This window comes from Saccostrea cucullata, unplaced genomic scaffold (genome assembly GCF_032062105.1).
Source record: "Saccostrea cucullata isolate Sc308-1 unplaced genomic scaffold, CSIRO_AGI_Scuc_v1 ctg4674, whole genome shotgun sequence".
Taxonomy (NCBI): domain Eukaryota; kingdom Metazoa; phylum Mollusca; class Bivalvia; order Ostreida; family Ostreidae; genus Saccostrea; species Saccostrea cuccullata.
Window position 1 is genome coordinate 13,897 of NW_026930877.1, and position 24,276 is coordinate 38,172.

Below are 24,276 nucleotides of genomic sequence, written 5' to 3' on the forward strand. Positions count from 1 at the left end.
ATGTATATCATGAATAATACTTATGCACACTTTTTTTTTGTACAACAAACCATCATGTATGTCTGTATATGAAACTTAAATTGCCACCAACATATATATCAGTATATATATATACTTAATAGAAGAATTGCTCTTCACCACATGTTGTATTCTGTCTATTACTTTAATATTATGTTTATATGTAATTATATATGTTATATGTTTATGCCTAATGGGCTCTGATTGGTAATAAATTCTATTCTAAATTCTATAGTGAATAATATGCATTCGCGTTTTGAAAATGTTCTCCTCTGCTCCTGGGTATTTTAAACAAACTAACTACATAGGAATGATGATTAAGGGTGTCTCTTGAAAGATTGTGAATTACATGGCCCTAGGGTCAGGGGTTCTGGTGTCAGGGCGGGACTCTATTAATTATAATTATGGTGAAAATGTCTAATTTTTTGGAAAATCTTCTCTGCGTCTTATCATTCTGGTGTATTAAACAGGCTCGCTACATTTAGTTATAATTAACAAGGGTTCTTCTTTCAGAAATGTAAATTTAAATGCCCCTGGATCAGGCGTACCGTAGAGGGCCTGAGGGGGGGGGGCTCTAATGATTATAGATTAATAAAATGAATTTACGCTTTGAAATCTGCTCATTGTTTTTGTTTGTATTTTGCTTATCGTCCCTCTTGAGAATTTTCACTCATATGGAGACGTCATCACTTACCGGTAGAGAGCTACAAATTTTGTCCTATACTCGGCACTCGTGGTCATTGAGCAGTGAGGGATCCTTTTCGTGTCAGCACCTATTGCAACCCGCGACGTATGGATCGACTCCTTAGTTAGTGTTAAGAGCTTCCTTAACAAGCTTTAACAAAAAGAATGTACAATGTGTCATTTGAATATTAGGATATTTTTTTTATCATTAGAAATCGTAAGCATACTAGGATGCTACACCTTTTATGCCTAGGTCACATTTAAGCCGATGGTCGGGCGACAATTTTTTTCTGGTCTTGTCGGCTAAAAACATCGGTCGACATGAGCATCGGACGACACGGAGCAGTCACATTAATTCCTAGGAACACCAATGACTTGGATAAATTACACAACAAATCTTTTTTTCTTTAGAAATCAGCAATATTTTTCATAGATCTATATTCAGATAGGTGATGTGAGTAATGTTTGCAAGGCGAGATGGCAGAATTTTGTAAGATTGTAGCTTAATGTTGAAAATGTGTGCAAAATGTTGTATAGAGTTACATAAAAAACGAGAAATGGTGCATATGTTAGCAGCAAAGAATAATTAGGATTTCTAAATATTATTTCCATTCAAAAAATATGTATCAATCCATGCATCAACATCTTGTTTGTGTTGTGAATCCTTTATAGATAAAATTTTCACAAGTCGGCCAATAGTCGCCCGATCATCGAGCTTTGAGCTACAGTTTGATTTTAACCGTCGGCCGAAATTTTTGACACCTTTATTGTCAAACGACGGACGACCGACTTAATAAACTGAGCGCCGAGGGTCTGACGATGATCGAAGGTTGGTCGATAGATAAATTTAATAGAAGAAATCGGCCACCGACGCAGAAAAATTATAACTTGGACCGATGGATACAAAATTTGTCGGCCGACAAAAAAAGAGGTCAAAATCGGGCAAGACAACGGCCGATGAATCGCCGACTGTCACCCGAAGAATCCCATTTTTGCTTCAAAAACCGTCGGCCGTTGGTCGTTTTTGGAAATGTGACTGGGGTTTTAAAGTACATTCCGATTTCTTTTTGTGCCAGCACCTACGCAAGCTACTTAACACCGTGCCTCGGTTTATATATACAGTCTCATTCGAAGGACCGTCTCCACGCTGAGCTCGCGACGTAGTGATCAATTCCTTTTGCCGCGACTCTATTGTAGCATCAATAACTGCGCTAGGGGGCGATAAGTGTATACGTTTATTATTTAAAGACACTGTCTGAAATAAAGGTGAAATTCTTGGAAATCCCCGCAAGCCAACGAGGTCTTTCTATATTATCCTAGGTACACAATAGGTCAATATCGCAATGTACGAGTATACACGGTAAGCTTTACTTGGGTTATAATGAAGCTACAGGGTGTTTCACAATATATGTCACATATCTAAAGACAGATAGATAAATGACAACTAAAGCAACATATACAATTTATATATCATTTTAATCAGCATCTATTCAAAATTATTTTTTGGAGTCAGAAGTATCCAACATTCTCCACTTCAGTTACTATGGCAACAAATCCTAAAATGTCATTCTACAAATGTTTTCCCAACATTGTCCTAAATAAGAGACAAATGCTAAGAAATTTCTGACCACTGCTTTGAAAGTTTCATGGGATACTTGAAGCTTTTCTTGGCTTTTTAGAACCCCCAAAGTGCATATCTATTGTTATTTAAAGTTGTATTTTAAATGTGTCGTTTCGGAACTAACACTACCTGTTAGATGGTGTCCACTTCTTTCGCTCTTCCTTTCAGTCAATCTTGCAAAATTTAATCGGCTCTGAATGTCAATCGACTTAAAATGCTGAAATCTTGCATGCAGACAAACTTAACTCAAATTTAAGACTTTTAAATACACTTGATACACTTACCGGCATTGCTTCAATCCTTTTCCCTAGATTAGATCTAACTTTCATGAGTTTTTCTCAATGATTGACTTCATTTTGATATTGTTCTCATTTCTTGATTTCTTTTCTTCGGGGGGGGGGGGGGGGGGGGGGGGGGCTGGGGTAGAGGAGGCAGGGTTTAACTGTCTTTCATCCTTATATTATACTTTAGTTCAAAATCTCCAATTATTCTTAATATACGAAAACTAAACAGCAATTTCTGGTCTGGATATTTTTCATCATCAATCCTGTACAATATTTAGGATATCGTTCTTATAATTATATAATAGTGTCATTATTTGGATGTACTATGCCGAAATAGTATTCAGGGTTTGACACATTGTGCACGAGCCGGAGGCGAGTCCACTATGTGTCAAACCCTGAATACTATTTCGGCATAGTACATCCAAATAATGACACTATTATTATTATTATGCTGACTGTTTTTGTATAATATGATATGAAATGCAAATTCAAGATTTTATTTTCATGAATTTAACTTCACACAGTGACTAAGTAATGTAGTTTACACAGGGCCTTATGTAACAGAATTAATTGTTTAAGTGTTAATGATAGTGGTTCTGAATTGTGACATTGCATCCGGAAAACTGGAAAATAGGTTTGACAGCCTGCTGATTAGAATTATTTTCCATATCCATGGCACACTTCAGGAGTGCTGCATCATCATTATCACTCATCTCAGTACATGTATCTGGTTAAACAGAAAATATGCAGTACATGTAAATTAATCATCACTTTTAATCACTGCTTACATAGATATTTACAAGTATCTTTAAATTAGAGCTAAACAAAAGATCTTGTGAAATAAGATTTACAAACCTGTCAATGTATATGTGTTTTGGATTGCAACTGAAGTGCCTCTTTTACCATCACCTGACTTAATAGCTTTCCCTAAAAGAAAAGAAACAACACTTGATTATTAAGTCCATGTAGTATACTGCACTATATTACTTCTACAAAAAGATATCAGTGTTTACATGCAAAATGTAACTTGGTTGCAATAATCATTACTATACCGCTCTCTCTAAATAAAAATTTAACAAACCTGCATCTTTGGGTGTACTTTTTTCACTAGGTTCTATTTTATGTCCAACACAAACACTGATAGCATCTGACATAGCCTTTTTCTGCTGATCTGAAAGATAAATATGTACATGGTTGTAAAAACTATACATAATATTGTTTGTTAAACTTATATATAGAGTAGATCACTGCGATAATAAAAGTGGTTACCTGAAGTATCATAGCAATAGCTAGCAAGTGATGCTTCATTTCTGTGACCGCTTATTGTTGCAATATGCCTGGATTCAAATCCACAATTGTTCAAAAGTGTAATTGTCGTTGATCGAATGCAATGATTTGTGTATTCCTTTGTTAAACCCGCACTCTTAGACAAATTTTTCATGAATATTTTCAACTTGTTCAAACCTACTGGTTCATTTCTGTACCATACTATGTCCTCATCACTGAAGCTGTTTTTTGGATGAAGAAAGAGTCGATCACTTCCCAAGTGTCTTTTTGACAAGTATTTTTCAAAAGATTTGACTGGACAGAGAGGAGAGTTTTTTATTTCGTACATACGTGCCCCTGAACTCTCTGTCTCGCTTGTTGTTCCCTGATGATTCTTCGAAATTTCAGAATTAAGTTTTTTTTACAAAACGTTCTCCATTTTCTGACATGATTTCGAAATCATGTACCTTCAAATTTTGAAGGTTTTCTTGTCCTCTTCTGCAGAAATATAACACAATTTCAAAAATTACTTTATTTAAAAGTCCTTGCGGTGTAGCAGTATTAAAAGCTAGCTTATGCTCATAAAGTTTTCTTATATCTTCTGCCAAAATAGCAGGGTGGTGGTTGACTCCCCCCCCCCCCCTTGCCCTCTGCCCTAGTTTTTCTTAAAAGGGACGAAAAACAGCTGTTTGCAGGGCCAAAACCCGGGTCACTGATAATATCAATTGTTGATCCGTTTTCTTTCAGGTACCTGCAAATCCCCTGACGTATATTTAACAAAGAGTTCTTTTTGTAAAGTTCCCACGTTTTTGTTCTTACATTGCTGTAGAAATCCTGTAAGCATTCACAAAGATCAGTTTTGTTGTATTTCATTACATCGGTTTCTCTCCCCCTTTTCATGCAAAAAGTCTGTAAATATTCTGATGGAAAAATTTGTAGCATGTTTCGTTTTTGCCGACACTAAATAACTTTCTTTAAAGTCGCTTGGCTTTATCTTTCCAAATCTAGACATTCCGCACCTTTACTTGAGCTTGCACTTTCCAAAGCAGACGAGAAATCATGTGAAGTGCGCTTTGCACTTTCACCCACATTTCCTATCATTACCGGCCGCCAGGAGGCGGTCGGTTATATGATATGAAAGTTTTAAGTCGCTGTGCGTTTCTGCGGAGTTAGCAATTTAAATAAAAATATTCAACATTCATATCGCCGGCGAATCAGTTTTAAACAAACATTATCTTTAAATGTTATCAAAAAGCACAATAATCATAAAATTAAATTTTATAAATAATGGGGTAAGTGTTTCATCCAATCCTGATTGACAAACTCTGATATGATTGAAGTGCGGAGAAAATTAGTACGAGTGTAAGCATAGTCTAAAACAAAGACCGCGTTGTAAATCAACAATTTTACTGTCTCTTTTTAAACAGCCTAAACGGGATTTGTTGTATTTATTTGAAATGAAGTCTTAATTTATACATTTTCTATGGATGTTTTTCAAAAATTTGATGAAATATTTATTTCTTAAAAGCAAAGAATATTACGACATGTTAGTCCAGGAGACTAGGATAGAGCGCGTTTTACAATGTGCCAAACATTTTCCCGCCACATCTCAACTCAAAACAAAGAGATTGAAAGAGAAGAAATGTAGTGGTGGATCTAGAAGGAGTTGGGGGGGGTTAACATCTTTAAGAAAGAGCGAGGAGCCCCACATATTATATATTTGTTGCGTTTTTATTAAAGTAAAACTATAGCTAAGTTTAAATTTTAATTTTGTACTTTTTATGTAAAAACTACTTAAACAGCAAACTTACCAGACTTCGTTTACAATTTAAGTACCAAACTGAGTGCAGAAACGCAGAGGTCTAAGGACCGTTTATATTGCCTACATGTAATATTGTAAATGCATGAAGAAAATCGGCAATGCCGCATGCATTTTTTTTTCGTGTCATGAGGATATTTTAATAGATAAATATAAGAAATAAAAAAAAAAAAAACAGGTCACAGCAAATTTCAGTTTCTAATTAATTATCAACAGTTAATTAATTTGTTTGCGGCCGATTTTTGACGCTTGCGTCAATATGTTTCTTGTTTTAAGCGTTTTATACAAATACATATAACGTGACTGCGCGACATTGTAGTGTAAAATAAAGAATGAGCATATGTACGGGAATGTTAACTGTTGCTCTAAAATTCCTTACGAATTTTAAATGTTTTGGAATTGAAGAAATTTATTTTATTTGTGTGTGTGGCAATCGATTCAAATACTATTTTTATATACGTAAAATATTATTTAATATTACAACGGATTATGACAAGTTTTAATCGGTATTATTCTCGGACTTCCTGATTCCCAATATACCCTGGGTGTTGAGAGTTGAAAAATAACATGTTTGGATCAATCAAATTTTTATAACTTTATTCTCGATCTCCGTTTTCTCTTTTCGGGTATTGTCATGCATTAGAACCAGAAGTCTCTGTCGAGGCTGTAGCTCTACTGGTTTGTACTTATAACAAAGGATAAGAAAAGAAGCCATAATAATAAAAGTTTAGAACAAATCTTTGCTGCAAGTTGTTCTGTTTTGAGAAAGCTGAAATTCACGGACATCACTGATTATATCATCAGTTACTTCATGGTATATTATAATTTCTCCAATGCTTTGCAATATCATAATTTTAGATCAATATGCTTACTTATAGTGTTTTGGTATTTTCGGCATCATGCACGTATTCAAATTATGCCCATTTAGATGTGTGACATATATTGTGAAACACCCTGTACTTCCTTCTGTATCAGAGTCACCTACGAATCAAAAACCTAAACATTTTTTTTTCATCCTCGTGCGACACGACTATCTTTGTCTTTTAAAAATTTCCTACGCAAAATGAGAAACAATAGCATGCTATGTGTGGATTTTGTGGTAAAATGAAACCACTGAGAAGAAAACATAAGGATTGGAATGGGAGAATATCAATATTGAAACGTTGCGTAAGCTACTATTTCTTGTATAGGTAAGTGCATTCCTGTCTGAGGATTTCAAAAACAATTTATCAACCTGAGTATGGTCGCCCTCGCAATTATTAAAGCGTCTGCTCTAGAGTCGCAAAGTAAGGAGTTTATTCTTACGTCGAGTGTTTGAATCCCACTGTTGGACGTGGATTCCGGTCCTTCGGATGAGACCGTGAAAACTGAGGTCCTGTGTCGCGGTAGGTGCTGGCACGACTAAGATCACTCACTTTTCAATGGCGCCAAGTATAGGATAAAATTTGCAGCTTTCTCTGCCCGCAAATGGTGGCGTCTCCATATGAGTGAAAAGTTCTCGAAAGGGAGTTTAACAATATGCAAACGTATTTACATAGACTATAGTGTGTAAAACTTTGTCCATGTATATATACTATATATATATTTTGTTGTTATTTCACTTTAAAAAAATTGTTATTGATATTCTAAAGCATTTCCTATTTGACAAAATATGAACCAGATTCCTATTCGATCTACAGTTTTGTTATTCAATATAACTTGGCACACAAGTAGATTCCTCTTTTATAATTTTGTCTTTCGTATTCGATAAAACAATGATATATATGCAATATGTTCATTTCTACTGACAAACTTACAGCATACAAGTTTATTTTGTCATTCTCATTCTATAACTCAATCAGTTCTCTCCCCCCCGCCCCATATTATAACCAGAATGCAAGTATTGAATAAGTATAAGAAAACATCGAATAAGCCTAACAAGATAATCGAATGGGTATCGTATATTTTCGTTTATTTTTTTTAAGTTGATTATTGCATAAAAATTATATAATTATATGTATAATTAAAAATTTGAATATCAAACTAATCAAACAGGAATGACACAATTCCATGTTTTCGAATATAAAATTTCTGTATTCTTAGAAATGCTAGTCCAAATATTTTTTTGAATAATATCCATATAGCATCCAAAACTGTACTCAGAACATAAAGAGATTGAATAAGTCTGTTATCACATTTTTCTATTAGGAATTACCATTGAAAAGTTATTCATTTTCCAATGAAAAGACCGCGTGGCGCTAGTGAGTAAACCAGTAGAAGCTTAGTTCTCGAGATCAGATCTGGTTAAATTTTTACTCGTGAATTTTTAAAAGATGTTTTTAAACATGAGGAACCCTGTAGTCCTGCGTCAAGTACGCAGAGTTTAATGGATATGCATGGCAGTAGCGAAAGAGAACTTGTTCAGTTAGGGCTTACCCTCAAGCCCGATGTGTTGACCGATCCAGAAATGTTGGGTACCCCTAGTGGTGAAGTTATTTTGAACGGCTCTCCTCCAATGGATTATAATTGTTCAAACTTTGCTTGCGGAGATACACATAAAAATGAATCTATTTAATTTGCCCCTGTCTGCAATTCAGTGGTCCTGGGCCAAATGTCGGCATCCAGTTGTTTAACAGAGAGTAGCGTCGTTGGCTCTCCAGACGAGAGCGCACGTCATGCATCAGACTCGAAGGATTTCCCGGGAACGGAGTTTTCCCAGCCCAGTTTACGAGGGTGTGAGCAGGGGTTATTCCAAGGGTGGGAATTTGCGTGCTGACGGCTCAATACGTCCCAGTCCATGTTATGAGGGTGTCAGCAGGGGTTATTCCAAGGACGGGAATTTGCGTGCTGACGGCTCTACAAGTGTTTCCAGAGAATACGAAAGATGAGTGCATTGATAGAGGGTTTCATGCAAGTAATACCGGTCTAATCAATGGCTCTCAATTAAACACAAATGATTATTATCCCTGTGTAGATCACAGGATGAATTGCCCCCACAATAACACAGAAAGTGATTGTCTAGTAACGGACATTATATGCTATCCTACCAAAGAAATTGATCATCCACGACCCGACTTTTCCCGACCTGATTTGCGGTCTGTATAACCATTTATTGTGGAAAGTAGAAACAAAAAGCCCGCAAATTACGATGGCAAGACCTCCTGGTCAGATTATCTTATTTAGTTTGAAATGAAAGCGGAACTCAATGACTGGAGTGACGTAACAAAAGCTCAAGAGCTTTTAACAAGCCTCAGAGGCGATGCTCGGACAGGTCTTAGCGACATCAACCCTGACATGCGACGAAATTATCAACATTTAGTAAATGTATTAGGCTTCCGATCTGAGCCCAGAAACCAGTCAGAATTGTATCGTGCAAAACTGAAAAATAAAATGAGAAAAAGGGGACAAAAATTAGAATATCTAGCTCATGACATAAAATCTTTAAAAGACACGCATACCCCAATGTTTCCTCTGGTACTAGAGAACACCTGGCAACAAATTGTTTCGTAGATTCTCTCTGTGATGCGGAATTAGAATGGGCTGTCTATCAAGGGAAGCCCTCCTCCTTACAACATGCTGTCACTTTGGCGCTTGAGTGTGAAGCTTTTTAAAATGGTCACAAACAGAGGTCAAATTTTAAATTCAATAGAGTCATGAACGAAGTTTTACCAACTGAAGGTCACACAGTCCCAAGTTCCGAGAGTCTATTAGACGTGCTCCAGAACGCCCCCCTCATCAGCCCAGAGAAAATATGGCCCAACCTCAGAAGAAAGGACCCTGTCATTAATGTGGACTAAATGGCCACTGGGAATTTGAATGCAGGAAATATCAGAGAGACCAGAGCATGAAACAACTCCCCAGGAATCAACCAAATCAGACAAGAAATAAAAATGTTTTCATGTAAAAGAACTTTGGTCTACCATTAAAGAATGGATTATAAATAAGTTTAATGTTCATTGTAGTTTTGATAGACAATCAATACTATATGGTAAATATGAATGTTTTTAGTGGTAACGTAACACTAACCATGTGTATATATTGATTTTAGTAGCTACTTGCTTTATATTTACTGAGTATTATGTTTCTGTACATAATCATCTGTCTGTATATATGTTTTCAGGACCACAATGTAAACTAGTTGTAAACTAATTGTGCAATCCTGTATAAATAAAGGATATTATTATTAAGGTCTTCCGTTTCAGACGGAAGACCTTATAGTGATTCTACTGTTTCTTCTTTTTTAAGGTCTTCCGTTTCAGACGGAAGACCTTATAGTGATTCTACTGTTTCTTCTTTTTCTTTTTCTTATTATTTTTTTTTCCCTTTTTCTTTTTTCGACGATTTCTCAGAGATGGCTGGACGGATTCTCATGAAATTTTCAGAGATGATAGACAGTGAAAATATCTTACAACTGACGTTTTCAGGCTTTCAAAATTCACTTCCGGTCGTCAGATATGTCCGATTTCCGCTTTTTTCAAAAATATTTTGTCCGAGTCATATCTCAGAAACTGTAAGAGATTAAGATACCAAACTTATATGAGTAATAGATCTTGATAAGTAGGCAAGCCCAATCGGGTTAAGATTGTCCGCCGTCACTTCCGGTCGTCACAGGAAGTGATCAAAGAAATCGAAAATTTGAACTTTTTCTTTTTTGAAACTTTTTTGCATCACATTATAGCACCTTATCTGTAGTTTCGAAATATGTCAGTCCCACCGGAAACAAAAAACGACAACTTCCGGTTATAAGAGAAAAACTGCATATTTTCAGTATTTTTCTTTCCCATAAATATTTTTTATAGTTAAAGTATTTGTAATGATTTTCGGATATGTTATTCAGACTGCAAATGACTACAGTAACTTGAAATATCTTTGTAAAATTCACTTCCGGCCGCTTGATTTCCTGTCCTAAAAATGAGATGTTATCGTAGCTAGATATCGTAAATGGTAAGAGATTAAGACACCAAACTTAATCAAGTGATATATCGTGATGAGTAGGCAAAACCCGTTGGAATAAGATTGTCTGCCGTCACTTCCGGTCGTCACAGGAAGTGATCAAAGAAATCGAAAATTTCAAATTTTCTTTTTTGAAACTTTTTTTGCATCACATTATAACATCTTATTTGTAGTTTCAAAATGTATCAGTCCCAACGGAAACAAAAATGTCAACTTCCGGTTTAGGAAGTAGAAAAAACTACATAATTTGAGTATTTTTCTTTCCCATAAATATTTTTTATAATTAAAGTATTTGTAATGATTTTTGGATATGTTATTCAGATTGCAAATGTCAACATTGGTCTCTAATATCTCAGTAAAATTCGCTTTCGGTCGCGTGACTTCCTGTCCTCAAAATCAGAAATTATCATTTCTGCTAGATCTCGTTAACGATAAGAGATTAAGACACCAAACTAATAGGGATGGAAGACCTTGTTGAGTAGACAAATCTTTTGAGTTTAAGATCGTCCGCCGTCACTTCCGTTTGTCACAGGAAGTGATCAAATAAATCAATCTTTCTTAGTATTACTTTATAGCATCTTACTAGTAGTTTCGAAATATGTCAGTCCCATTGGAAACAAAAACGACGACTTCCGGTTATGAGAGAAAAACCGCATAAATTAAGTTTCTTACTATCCCATAAATGGCTTTTATAAAAAGAGTATTTGAAATGATTTTGGGACATGTTATTCAGACTGCAAATGTCTAGAGAAACTTCAAAATGAGACCTTTGACCCTTACTCAAAAAGTAATAAAGAAATATTCATTACCTTTATCTAGATTCAGCTTCAGCTTTAAGTGTTTATCTCAAGTTTACCTTCTCTTTCTCTCTCTCTCTCTCTCTCTGATGACCTTGACCTTTGACCTTGATAAATGACCTTGTTCTTTGGCCCCATTGACCCAAAGGTCACAATCAAGCTTAAGGTCGTGGAGGTATTTGCAACTCTTACTCTAACAAATACTTATAAAATATCCCCACCCTTCTCTAAAAAAAACAAAACAATCAAAGGCAACGTAGAGAAAATGTCTTCAAGCCAAATGGCACGCAATATTGACATAAGATTCGGAATAAAAGCAAGAAGAAACCTGAAAGAAAGTGTCCTGAGAGTTTTAAGGTGAGTCTCTAAACTATACTGAAATTGTAGTGAATATCGGCAAAATCTGCATATCTGTCTGAAATTTAGTTATTGCTGAGCATAAACATTAATTAAAGCTCGCATCGGCTATTTCTACAATTGTTGTAAATATCATTCGATTCTTCTGCTCTATTACGACATTTTAATATCAAGTATTCTTGCTTTCTTGGGTGTATGGAATTTATTTCAATTTTATTTAGATTAAAATATGAATCCACCGAATCTTGGAAATGGCGATTTTTCCTATCAATTAAATTTCCACGCAATTTAGATAGGTTAAATCAATTGCAGTTACCCCGCTTGATACGATATGGTGTTGAAAAAATGCCCATGACTCACTCACTGTTTTACCGGGATTTTGAATTTCCTCTGCAACTGACCACGTGTAATTACTTTCGCTTTTACAACTCTATATATGCTAAGTGTCATTGCTTCACTGCAAATGTGTCCCATAATTATTCTAATCATTTTCCTACACACAATATCACATCAAACAGGGAATATCTCAGTTTTTTAAAAAATTTGACCGGGACTTTACTACGAAACTATTTCTTTCATTTCGAAACTATTTCCTTCAACCTTAAAATAAGAAGCTTACAAAATACATTAAATGTTGTGGAATATGGTGGCTCAGTGGCTAGCGTGTCCGACCTTCATACTAATGGTTTTGGGATCGAGCCCAGATGGAGGAACTATTATTTTTTTTTTTTGGCATTTTGGTTTTTTTTTTAATAGAAAAATATCCTTCTTATAGAAAAATAGAGAAGAACGGAAGACCTTATTTGTTGCTGTAGCAACAAGAGTTTCTAGTCTTTTTTTTATTATTATTATTTTTTTCCCTTTTTGTTTCGACGATTTCTCAGAGATGGCTGGACGGATTCTCATGAAATTTTCAGAGATGATAGAGAGTGGAAATATCTTGCAATTGCAGTTTTCAGTTTTTCATACTCACTTCCGGTCGTCAGATATGATCGATTTCCGTCTTTTTCAAAAAAGTTTTGTCCGAATCATATCTGAGAAACGGTAAGAGATTAAGACACCAAACTTATACGAGTAATAGATCTTGATAAGTAGGCAAAACCAATTGGGTTAACATTGTCCGCCGTCACTTCCGGTCGTCACAGGAAGTGATCAAAGAAATCGAAAATTTCAACTTTTTCTTTTTTGAAACTTTTTTGCATCACATTATAGCATGTTATTCGTAGTTTTTGAAATATGTCAGTCCCACCGGAAATAAAAACGACAACTTCCGGTTATAAGAGAAAAACAGCATATTTTGAGTATTTTTCTTTCCCATAAATATTTTTCATAGATATAGTATTTGTAATGATTTTTGGATATGTTATGGAGACTGTAAATGACTACAGTAACTTCAAATATCTTTTTAAAATTCACTTCCGGTCGCGTGATTTCCTGTCCTCAAAATGAGAAGTTATTATAGCTATATCTCGTAAACGGTAAAAGATGAAGACACCAAACTTATAGGAGTGGTAGATCTTGATGGAAAGGCAAAATCATGTGGGTTAACATTGTCTGTCGTCACTTCCGGTCGTCACAGGAAGCGGTCAAAAAATCGAAAATTTCAACTTTTCTTTTATGAAATAGTTTATTGCATCACGTGATATCATCTTATTTGTTGTTTCAAAATATATCAGTCCCACCGGAAACAAAAACGACAACTTCCGGTTATAAGAGAAAAACTACATAATTTGAGTATTTTTCTTTCCAATATATATTTGTTACAGATAAAGTGTTTGTAACGGTTTTTGGATATGTTATTCAGACTGGAAATGTCTACAGTATTTTCAAACATCTTTGAAAAATTCACTTCCGGTTGCGTGTGATTTCCTGTCCTCAAAATGAGAAGTTATCATAGCTAGATCTCGTCAACGGTAAAAGATTAAGACAGCAAACTTTTAGAAGTGGTATATCTTGATGAGTAGGCAAATCTATGGTGGATAAGATCGTCTGCCGTCACTTCCGGTCGTCACAGGAAGTGATCAAAGAAATCCAAAAATTCAACTTTTCTTTATGGAAACTTTTTTGCATCACATAGCATCTTATTTGAAGTTTTGAAATATGTCAGTAACGCCGGAAACAAAAAACGACAACTTCCGGTTATAAGAGAAAAAACTACTTAATTTGAGTATTTTTCTTTCTTGTAAATATTTTTTTATAGATGAAGTATTTGTAAAGATTTTTTGGATATGTTATTTAGACTGCAACTGTGTATAGTAACGTCAAATATCTTTGTAAAATTCACTTCCGGTTGCGTGATTTCCTGTCCTGAAAATGAGAAGTTATCAAAACTAGATCTCGTAAACGGTAAGAGAACAAAACATCAAACTTACAGAAGTGATATATTGTGATGAGTAGGCAAAACCATTTGGGTTAACATTGTCTGCCGTCACTTCCAGTTGTCACAGGAAGTGAACAAATAAATCAAAAATTTCAACTTTTCTTATGGAATCTTTCTTAGTAATACATTATAACATCTTATTTGTAGTTTCGTCAGTCCCACTGGAAACAAAAACGACAACTTCCGGCTATGAAAGAAAAACTACACAAGTTTAGCATCATACTATCCAATAAACATTTTTTTTTATAAAAGAGCATTTGAATTGATTTTAGGACATGTTATTCAGACTGAAATGTCTAGAGTAACCTCAAATATCTTTTCAAAAGTTTACTTCCGGTCAAAAGATTTCTTGTACTCAAAATGAGAAGAAATATTACGAGATCTCTTAAACTGTAACAGATCAAGACACTTAACTTATATGAATAATAATCGATGAAGATTGGGCAATTAATATAGGATTAAATGTGTCCGCCATCACTTCCGGTCGTCACAGAAAGTGATGAAATAATTGAAAATGATTTTTGTACATGTAATTAAGACTATAATTGTCTTAAGTAAAGTAAAGAATCTTGGTAAGGTATACCTACGGCCGTTCGTTATCCTGAAATCATTTAAAATATTATATGCCTATTCTAACATAGAGATAAAAGCTCATTCATGCAGATAAATAGAGGAAAACGGAAGACCTTCTTTGTTGCTGTAGCAACAAGAGTTTCTAGTTATTATTATTATTATGAAATGTAAAATTTCATAACCATAACTACTTGTTCAACAACGAATTCAAATCCCCACAAATCAATATTTTTTCCTTAAACCTGGAAAATACGACCCCACAAAAATATGTAAATCTCGGGCGATACAATTGGTGAGAGCGAATGCTTCACGAGTCGCAAAGTAAGGAGTTGACAGCCAGCCAGACGCCGGGTATTGTCGCTCTGCAGGCATGCTTATGAAGCTATCTTAGAACTAAGACATATCTACGGACGAACTTAGGATATATCTTAGTCCTAAGTGGGGCCAACGAAGCTGTCCTATCTTAGGAGAGTTCTTAATGATAGTCCTAACTTTAGGACTACTACGAGCTGTCCTAAGACATGTCTTAAGAGAGTAAGATGTCCTAAGTTGTAAACAAGTATGGCGTATGTTCTGTGGGTGGACAGACAGAGACGGCTTCGAAGACGGGATAGGATATTTAGGGACAGGGACAACCCTTTTGACTAAGAGTCAGATGAACGTATAGTCCTTAAAGGTACTTGGACACAGATTTGAAGTTTATTTTTTCTCTATAATATTACGACTTATATATTTTAGTGGCATTTCACACAAAAATTAATTAAAAATCTTATTTCATTTATAAGTTATTAAAATTTTTATTTTTTTGGCGGGTTTGATTGACACGTCCTTGCACTTTCACAAATTTTAACTTTATTCTTAATCCTTAGGAAAAATGGCAATCTTGTTGTGTATTAATGAAAAATATTAATACTATAATCCAGAAAATTCAGAGTAGACATGTTCGAAAGCAAAACAAGCACACAATATATTGTCAGTCCGTGCAGTTGTGGTGAGCAGACTGTGGCGATTAAACGCACAAACACCAAACAATAACAGGCTCTTGCTTTGTTTACAAAAACTGTGTACATAACACGATCGAGTGTGCTCGATTTGCTAAACTCTGTATACAACGGAATGACGATACTTGTGAAGGAGTTTTGCTTTCTAACATTTCTACTCTGAATAAAATTATATTTCTGGATTTAAGTTTTAATATTTCTCAATAATACACAACAAGATTGCCACTTTTCCTAAGGATTAAGAATAAAGTTAAAATTTGTGAAAGCGCAAGGATGTGTCAATCAAACCCGCCAAAAAATATAAAGTTTTACTATCTTTTTAATGAAGTAATATTTTTAATTAATTTTTATGTGAAATGCTATTAAAATATATAATTCGTGATATTATGCAGAAAAAATTAACTTCAAATCTGTGTCCAAGTACCTTTAAGTACAGACTTTCAAGGCCTTTGATGGTCAGTCTTTGTCAAATGTTCCAACACAATATTGAACGACCCAGAATGAGGTCATTCGCATTCCCTGTACTCGTACATAATATACCTCAGTGCTACCATGATCTGAAGTGATACAGGGATTTTTTTTTCATATGATACACTTACATAAAGGATGTTTACATTCAGTTTCACTCCCTTTAGAGGTGCTGCATTCTGCTGTATCAATACCACCATCAACGCCCTCCAAATCCCTGATACTTTCTCTTGAAGTGGTGTAAGGTCCGTACAGGTAGAAGGTGCTTTCACTCCTCCTGTCCCAGTAGACTCTCTGCGGTTTTGTGTGATTTTCTTTTCCGTGTCACTTGTATAGACGAGAATTTTTTCCTTACTTCTTCTACTGTTCTGACGTGATCGCTTGAGTTTCAAGCATTCACTTTTTCACATACAAGCTCCTACACGCGTTTTTTGTTATTATTCAAAACCAACTTAGAGAGTTTTGAAAAAAATCACTGTTTTATTCTTTTCCACCTCATCAAGAAGAACTTGCAGTTCATTTTCCGAAAAGTTTGGGTTTCTTTTACGGCTCATGTCTGACACGTGCAAATTATTTCCGAATGCTGTTCTTCTCATGTAGTGGAATACATTGTATCCACAGGGGCCGGTAACATACTGTTTTTGATTTTACATAATCACTTTATATATACAAAAAAGGAAAGGGAAACAACGTCAGCCCGAATTTACACAGGGTCGATCTCGGAAATATTTCGTATTTCATAGAAAAAAGAATGTAGCCAATTAAATTATAACTAGAAATCATACTACAATAAATATTCTTTAATAAAACAGAAACCTCGTTACTTTTTATAGCGTTTAAGTTGGGTAATACTAACTCGATATCCCGTTGTGCGAGTCGATGTACTTTAAGTCGTCCACTAAAACGAGGCAAAATTCGCACATTTTTCTCCAGTTGAAGTCTTTCCAGAGATGGAAAACACGAAGTAAAGATCCAGCGTTCACGAAAATCATTTTTTTCTTTTGTTAATTGCAATTTAAAGGTACAACATCTCCGATTTGAATAAATACGGTAGCTTTTTTCGTTCACAGAGAGGCTCGAGCCCAGAACAGACGACATTTTGGAAAAACCCATGATTGGTAAAAGGCGGAGCGTGATTGGTCAGATCTGTTCTAGAAAAGCACCATTGACCAATCACATCTCGCGTTAAATATTGGATGCAATGTTTAGCGAATTTAGTGGACGACTTAAACTACATCACTTGCATGACAGGATATCGGATCTGCAAAACACGACTTTACACGATTCTTAAATGACCACGATGGTATTTTTATTAAAGAGTGATTATTACTGAATGATCCCAGACGTTATTTCACTAACTGCAAGGTATTTTATTGAAAACACGAGTCATTTCCGAGATCGACCCTGTGTAAATTCGAGCTGACGTTGTTTCCCTTTCTCTTTTTGTATACATATAGTGATTACGTAAAATCAAATACAGTATGTTACAGGCCCCTGTGATTGTATCTAAGAACAATAGGGACCCCCAAAAGATTTATTCAAAACGGACCGGTTCCAACATAGCTCGGACATGAGTGAATAAGCAGTGGCTTCTCTTGTATAATCCCATGTTAAATTTCAAAATGAAGCTGTTTCTTTCTCTCACCCCCCCCCTTTCCTTTCAAAAATTTAATTTTTGTACAGTGATGAGAATATGTATGAACATATGACATAAAAAATCAACACAAACATTGTACCCTGTGAATGTATGTATATGCCTGTACAAATCTAAATTCTTTTAAGAACTAAGGAGGAACTTCCTCTACGACCCCCCCCCTTCCATTACGTACATATGTATATTATTATAGAAACTTTAAATAAAAACTTCCTGTAGTTATTGTTTTACAACAAAAGAAAATGGCTAAGATGGAATTTACGACATCTTAACCTAGTATATTCCTAAGATGCTTTCGTTTTACACCCTAAGACGTATCTTAAGATATTCCTAAGATATGTCCTAAGAAATATCCTAAGACACGTCTTAAGACACATCTTAGGAAATTTTCATAAGCATGCCTGCTGCTCTGTAGGCAATACAAAGAAATAATAATGTGATCAGCGAGTCGTCAACAAAATTACTTAAACTTAAATATCACTCTTATCCTTCACACAAGTATATCCTAAAGTTAATTCCGGTAGTAAAAGGATGTCGGGGTTCCTCATTGACATCAATTCCATTTTCATGTTTTTAAGTAAAAAAAAAAAACTTTTTAGTGTGAAAAGTGAAGGTAACAAAAAATTGAAAGCGTTTTGAAATTATTATACTTCTGCTACAGTTGATAAGAATGGAGTAAAAGAAGACTGTACTAAGAGAGATAAATCCAATACACTTTAGCAGTTTCTGATTGCTACGAACGATGTTCTAGGATGCAATTCTTTGTATCGGGTTTTGGTTTTAAGAAATGATGTTACCATGGTAACAAAGAGATTTCGAAAATATATCTTTACTACTGTACAAACAGTGAAGTATTTTTTCATTGCAGCATCCTCTGTGAAACGGGACCTCAGTTTATATGGTCTCTTCCGAAGGACTTTTTCCATGTCGAGCCAGCGACGCAAGGATCATATACTTACTTTGCCTTTCTATAGCAAGAGATCTAATTACTGCGCCAAGCAGGCGACTTAAAGAAAGAAGTAGTAAAGAAACATTTTTTTTGCCCCCTCCCATTTTAAAAAAAAAAATTTCGAATACCGTCTTTATTCTAATGAAAACTTGTTTGAACAACTTATTTCTTGTGATGGTGCTTATTATATATTAACTAAAAATTCGATATAGTATTTTCAGTATTTGATTAACAACATGTTAAAAATAAAAAAAAAAGTAAAGTGACCGAACAGTGATCGATCTCATTAAAACTTCCGACTAAACAAGACAGTGACCAGGGCGTAACCAAGGGTATTCTAAAGGTAGGATCAGTTGCCAAAGAAGACTAAGCATCCCCTGTTGTCACCCGTCGTGAGCCCTATTTTCTTATTAGGTAATTGTTAGAATAATTATCATGTGTTCATGTACAGTATGGGTAAATGAAGCGTGTTTTGGGACATCTGAGCCATTTTTTTTAAATTCTGAGAATTATCACAAACTTACCAAGTCTGTCCTAGACTAGCATAAACAATTTAAACATTTGACTATATCTGAAGACTAAACTGATATGCAGACGTTATGTTTGCCCTGTATGCCGTTCGTTTTGTTTACTGGATTTATTTTATCAGATTGATCATTAAATTGAAAACCTTTTTCAATTAAATTGATATTTCCATCATAGTGTTATATTTTCTATTCTCGTTTGATATAGACCTACGGTATCCGTTTGCGTGAGATCAGGTTAAATTTCATGTTCACACTTATAAACAATTATACTGCTTATAAGCTCACGTTGTCGCATTACTGAATATAAATTTCACTTGGATTGTGTGGTCCTAGAAAAAAAGACACTTGGATGTCCTCACACGTACATCTACTTTCATGTCGTGGCCAATAGTTGAAATGTAGAAGCTCTAATGCCGGAAAATAAGGTTCAGCTTACACTTTTGGGAAGGCCAGTATGTGATAGGTATTTCAACCTAGCTATAACTGACAAACAAAAACAACTTTGTTTCCAAAAATCAATATATATCTTTATATTGAGTAAATAATATTTTAAACATGTGGTAAATGCATTTTAAGTTACTAATGTTATATGTGTTAATAAATTTATAAATGCAATGTCACTGTCAATTTGGTATTTACATGGAAAGATAACAGGTGAATATTCACGACCTAAATTTTGACAGGCACCCGCTATCGGTTCGTATTCTGACCAGCTAGCCTTTTTATTTAATTTTTTTTTAAAAAGGTCATCAAGGTAAGTTGTGCATTGCATAAAATGTGCAAAATTTCACTAACAATTAATTAATGCGTTTGGAATATTTTGATGTCCCTTGTTAAGCCTCTTTGGCGTTCTTTGAATGTCAACTTCCGGGTGAACGTGTAACGAAATCGTATTTCTAATTTTGATCAACATGAAAGCGTGTCAGTCCGTTTAGTCTGAATTGTATATAGAGCTTGTCCACCAGCAACAAGTTTTTAACTTTTTATGTCCCCAGATCGAAAGAAATCAACACGTTTATCACACAGCCAGTTTGCCACCATTGTCTTTTTTTTAAACTCATTACATACATAGTAAAAGTATTGTATTGATTCCTATTCAACTCAGACTTAGCTTTCTTGATTTGGTCGTTTAAGGTTTTTTTTTCATAAATTGCTACGGTTCTTCCTGATCTCGCGCAAATGGATACCGTAGATCCATATCAAACGAGAATAGAAAATATAACACTATGATGGAAATATGCAATTTCAAAATTTCATGCAAATTCTTTTTTAAATTTTGAGAATTGAAATGGCTATGATGACAAAAACGATTTAATTGCTCCCCGCGACAACAGCCGCTTCCCGAGAAACTAAATCTGAAAGCCAGAAGAGTTCCGAAATGGGACATGATGGAAAAAAGAAAATTGCTGGGGAAGAATTACCACGACTTACTATTTCACTAGGGACAATTAGCACAGAATTATTTACCTGTGAAAAACAGCTGTGTAGAACAAATATAGCAGATTTAATCGCCATATTTGTACGCATGTATAGAAAAAAAATATACAGACATATTTAAATAATACACATATTTCTCAATAGTACTGATTTACGAAACCTTTTTCAGTTTCTGATGATTAAGAACCGTACACAATTTGCAAGACACTTTAGGACATATATGGACAATTCTTTTTAATTTTGTAACAAAAAAAGCTTACAATTTCAGATCGTTCTAAACAGAACAAAATGTGCAGCAAATATCAGAGAGTTTAAATTGAATAGAATTTAGTAATTTATAATTCAAGCTAAAAAAAAAAATGTTGAAATATTTCATTTTGAGTATTTTATATTTCAAATTTCATTTTACTTGCATATAGATGTCCGGACGACAAAAAGCCCTCCTGCTGGTCTCTGGGATGGGTGGCGCAGGCTATGCAGCCTGGAAGACATTATTTCCGTGGATTGGTGACGATATCAAGACAATTAGAGTATTTTTGGAAGTTCTGAAAAGGATTGGCGAAAACTTTAGCAAAGGAAGGACAGTTCTGGATATGTTTGAAGAGAATGTGGTCAAACTACCGAAAAAGACATTCATCATTTTTGAGGATAGACAATATTCGTACGAATTTGTCGACACCATGGCCAATAAAGTGGCAAATCTTGCTGCATCATGGAACCTTCCCCGGGATTCTTCAGTCGCCATGATGATAGAAAATGAACCTGCATTTGTATGGACATTTCTAGGTGACACATAATTTTTCCTGAGCAAACGACTTTCCATAAAAAAAACTAACACTTTTATAATGACATAAACCATGTAATCTACTGTAGGTCTACAGAAGGCAGGACTTGTAGGAGCTTTTATTAATTACCACTTAAAGGCTCATCCACTCATACATTCCATCAAGGTCAGCGACGCACCCGTGCTCATCATTGGCTCAGGTATTATATCAATAAAAATGGTCATTTTGATGTTAATTCAATAAGTACATGCAATCTAATTTAACTTTCATTCTATGACAGGAGATGGCCATCTAGAGTCGATTCAAGAGATACTGAACGATTTACCCGACATTAAAATATATGTTCAGGGAAAGCGACAAACTGACCTCCCGTCAAAGTTCGTTGCCATGGACGACGTACTTCTTCGTACCCTTCCTGTGGCTCTTTCTAAGGTACACCGAGAGGGGACCACCTTACGCAGTCCCGTCTGCTACATTTATACCTCTGGTACAACAGGTGTGTACGAGTGTTATTTTGAATATTCTCTATACAGTAAACATGTTCATAACGAAGTGCCGGCGATGGACGATTTTGTTTCTTAAACCTAATTCCTTATATCCTTGAAATCACTTTAAACGTCAATTCATTTAATGCATGTTCGTTATAAACGTATTTTTACTATACCTAACTGGCCCTCGGGTGACAACCCTACTCAGACCTGATAATTGGTGATAATTGGTGATGTCTCCCATCTAAACAGTCCAAAATTGTATATGTTCAAATTCAGGTAATAATTTTATTGATCATTATAACTGCAGAACACTTGCAAACTGACATATTTAAAATTGTGTGAATTTGCAGGACTACCTAAGCCAGCAATAATCAACAATTCGAAAGCCATGTCTTCCTCGGTGTATTGGCAAGCGTTGCGCGCGGTTACAATGAAAACGATATAGGTTATGCTGTTACACCTCTATACCACAGTGCTAGCACCACGTTGTGCCTATTTAATACAATTGAAAGAGGTATATATGACTGTATCTTTACGTATAGAGTTTTATAGCATCAGTTCGTTTTCTTACTTTCAAGAGTATCTGGGTCTGTTTTACAAAAGAAACTAACGAATTAAACCAAAAAAATTAATTCTGCTAGAACTTTCTAATTTGCATTAAATTGAAAATGGTTTTAATCTTTTTAAAAGGAATGTAGAAAAATATTTTCATCATAGCAACTTTTCATACAATTATTAATTTTGCGAAATTTTACAAACAATGTTAATCACCGTGCATAACCCCACATATGGGGGCGCGGAATGGTGCCACCCGGGGGTGAGGAATTCGAAGCGGAATTTGCAATGTTCGTTGACCTGTTTAGCTTTCCTACAGTGATTGAGATGAAAATAATCCTAAATTCACTTACGACGGAACACAGTGATATCCCAGCTTACTGTTACTCGTTTCCAAGCTCGGGACTTGTCCTAGAAATACATGAACACTTCTGCAATATCTGGTAAGAGCATGCGGCAACGCAAATTTGACTGTTTCTTTGTAAAAATTGTTCCCTTTTATATCACTCAGCTTCATTTGATTTATGTGAGGGGCTTCTAGATATGATTTTGCTCCAGACACTCCAATATTTCGGAGAATTCCACCTCAAATAAAGGGGACAGACTACAATTTAAGTGTGTGGCACTCGGGGGTGAAGATTTTAGTGGAGGCTGGGGGAAGGAATAATGTTTAGTCATTGTATATCAATCGTAATTCTTAAAATCTGCTCTGTTTTAATTGTTTAGATCCTGGTACTTTATATAAATTTAAATTGGAACTGTCTTTTTTAAATGATTCGACAAATAGTGCTTTGTACAGGCACATGGCATCGTTTTTGAAAGTGGAATGGGGGACCAAAGAAAAAAAATTTTACTTACCTGTAAAAGTTGACAAGTAAAAAAAAAAGGGGGGGGGGGAGAGAGAGACAAACTCGAAAATCCTATCTCGGGGGGGGGGGGGGGGGGGGGATGGCCAATTTTTTTTTTTGGCATACAATAAAGGTTTAATTTCAATAATGAAAAATTTACTCTAGATTCTATTTTTACAAATTGAATATGATTTTTATATATCTGAAGCTATGGGTATTCTGTACGCCTTGTTAGCTCATCTCCTTTCAATAGTCAGTATATATAATTAACTTCACTGCATGAAGACTTCCGGTGTGGCTGCGCAAATGGCGTGAAGTGAGAAGGAGCAGAGGGTCGTTTTTTCTGTTTTCCTAAGTGAACATTAATATTTGATACGAGGCATTGCAGATAGTTTTCTTAATTACGTGAAGACATTCGTTTTAGGTGAATTTCAGGTATTTTCCTCTTTGTTAAATGCAACAGACTGTAAGTCACTACTTTGCACAAGGAAATTCGGGAAGCTCGTGCAAGATGCCGAAGAGAAAAGATACAGAGAAGGAGAGTGCGCAAAATGATGAGGTGTCAAATAAAGAGTTAAAGGAACTTTTCTCTAATCTAATACAGAAGTTGGAGAGTTCAATGAACGAGAGGCTTACTGCGCTTGACAAAAAAGTTGAGGAAACGCTGATCGTTATTAAGGATCGTTATTAAGGAGGAGATAACTGATATGAAAACAGCGCTTCAAAACCAAGATGACCGATTAACTGATTTAGAAAAGCTAAACACAGAGGTTATACAACCCCAAAGTAAAAAGGTAAGCCTTCTTGAGGCTTCTTTAAAAGAACTGCAA

The 24,276-nt window shown here is 35.1% G+C and overlaps 2 protein-coding genes across 3 annotated transcripts; one reads left to right on the forward strand and one right to left on the reverse strand.

Moving 5' to 3' along the window:
* Positions 1 to 1,821: 1,821 nt before the first annotated feature.
* LOC134230420 (long-chain fatty acid transport protein 6-like) lies at positions 1,822 to 22,534 on the forward strand. 2 transcript variants are annotated; one of them, XM_062712249.1, is made up of 5 exons: positions 1,822 to 1,862; positions 21,187 to 21,553; positions 21,641 to 21,751; positions 21,833 to 22,048; positions 22,394 to 22,534. In XM_062712249.1, exons 2-5 carry the CDS (start codon positions 21,187 to 21,189, stop codon positions 22,486 to 22,488), a joined length of 789 nt encoding a protein of 262 aa, XP_062568233.1. In that variant the 5' UTR covers positions 1,822 to 1,862; the 3' UTR covers positions 22,489 to 22,534. The 2 variants fall into 2 exon arrangements, with proteins under 2 accessions (XP_062568233.1, XP_062568232.1); XM_062712248.1 differs by lacking the exon at positions 1,822 to 1,862 and adding an exon at positions 19,980 to 20,084.
* Positions 3,089 to 4,482, reverse strand: LOC134230419 (uncharacterized). The gene is made up of 4 exons (XM_062712247.1): positions 3,877 to 4,482; positions 3,689 to 3,778; positions 3,463 to 3,534; positions 3,089 to 3,334 (listed from the first exon to the last, which is right to left on the reverse strand). Exons 1-4 carry the CDS (start codon positions 4,220 to 4,222, stop codon positions 3,189 to 3,191), a joined length of 654 nt encoding a protein of 217 aa, XP_062568231.1. The 5' UTR covers positions 4,223 to 4,482; the 3' UTR covers positions 3,089 to 3,188.
* Positions 22,535 to 24,276: the final 1,742 nt, after the last annotated feature.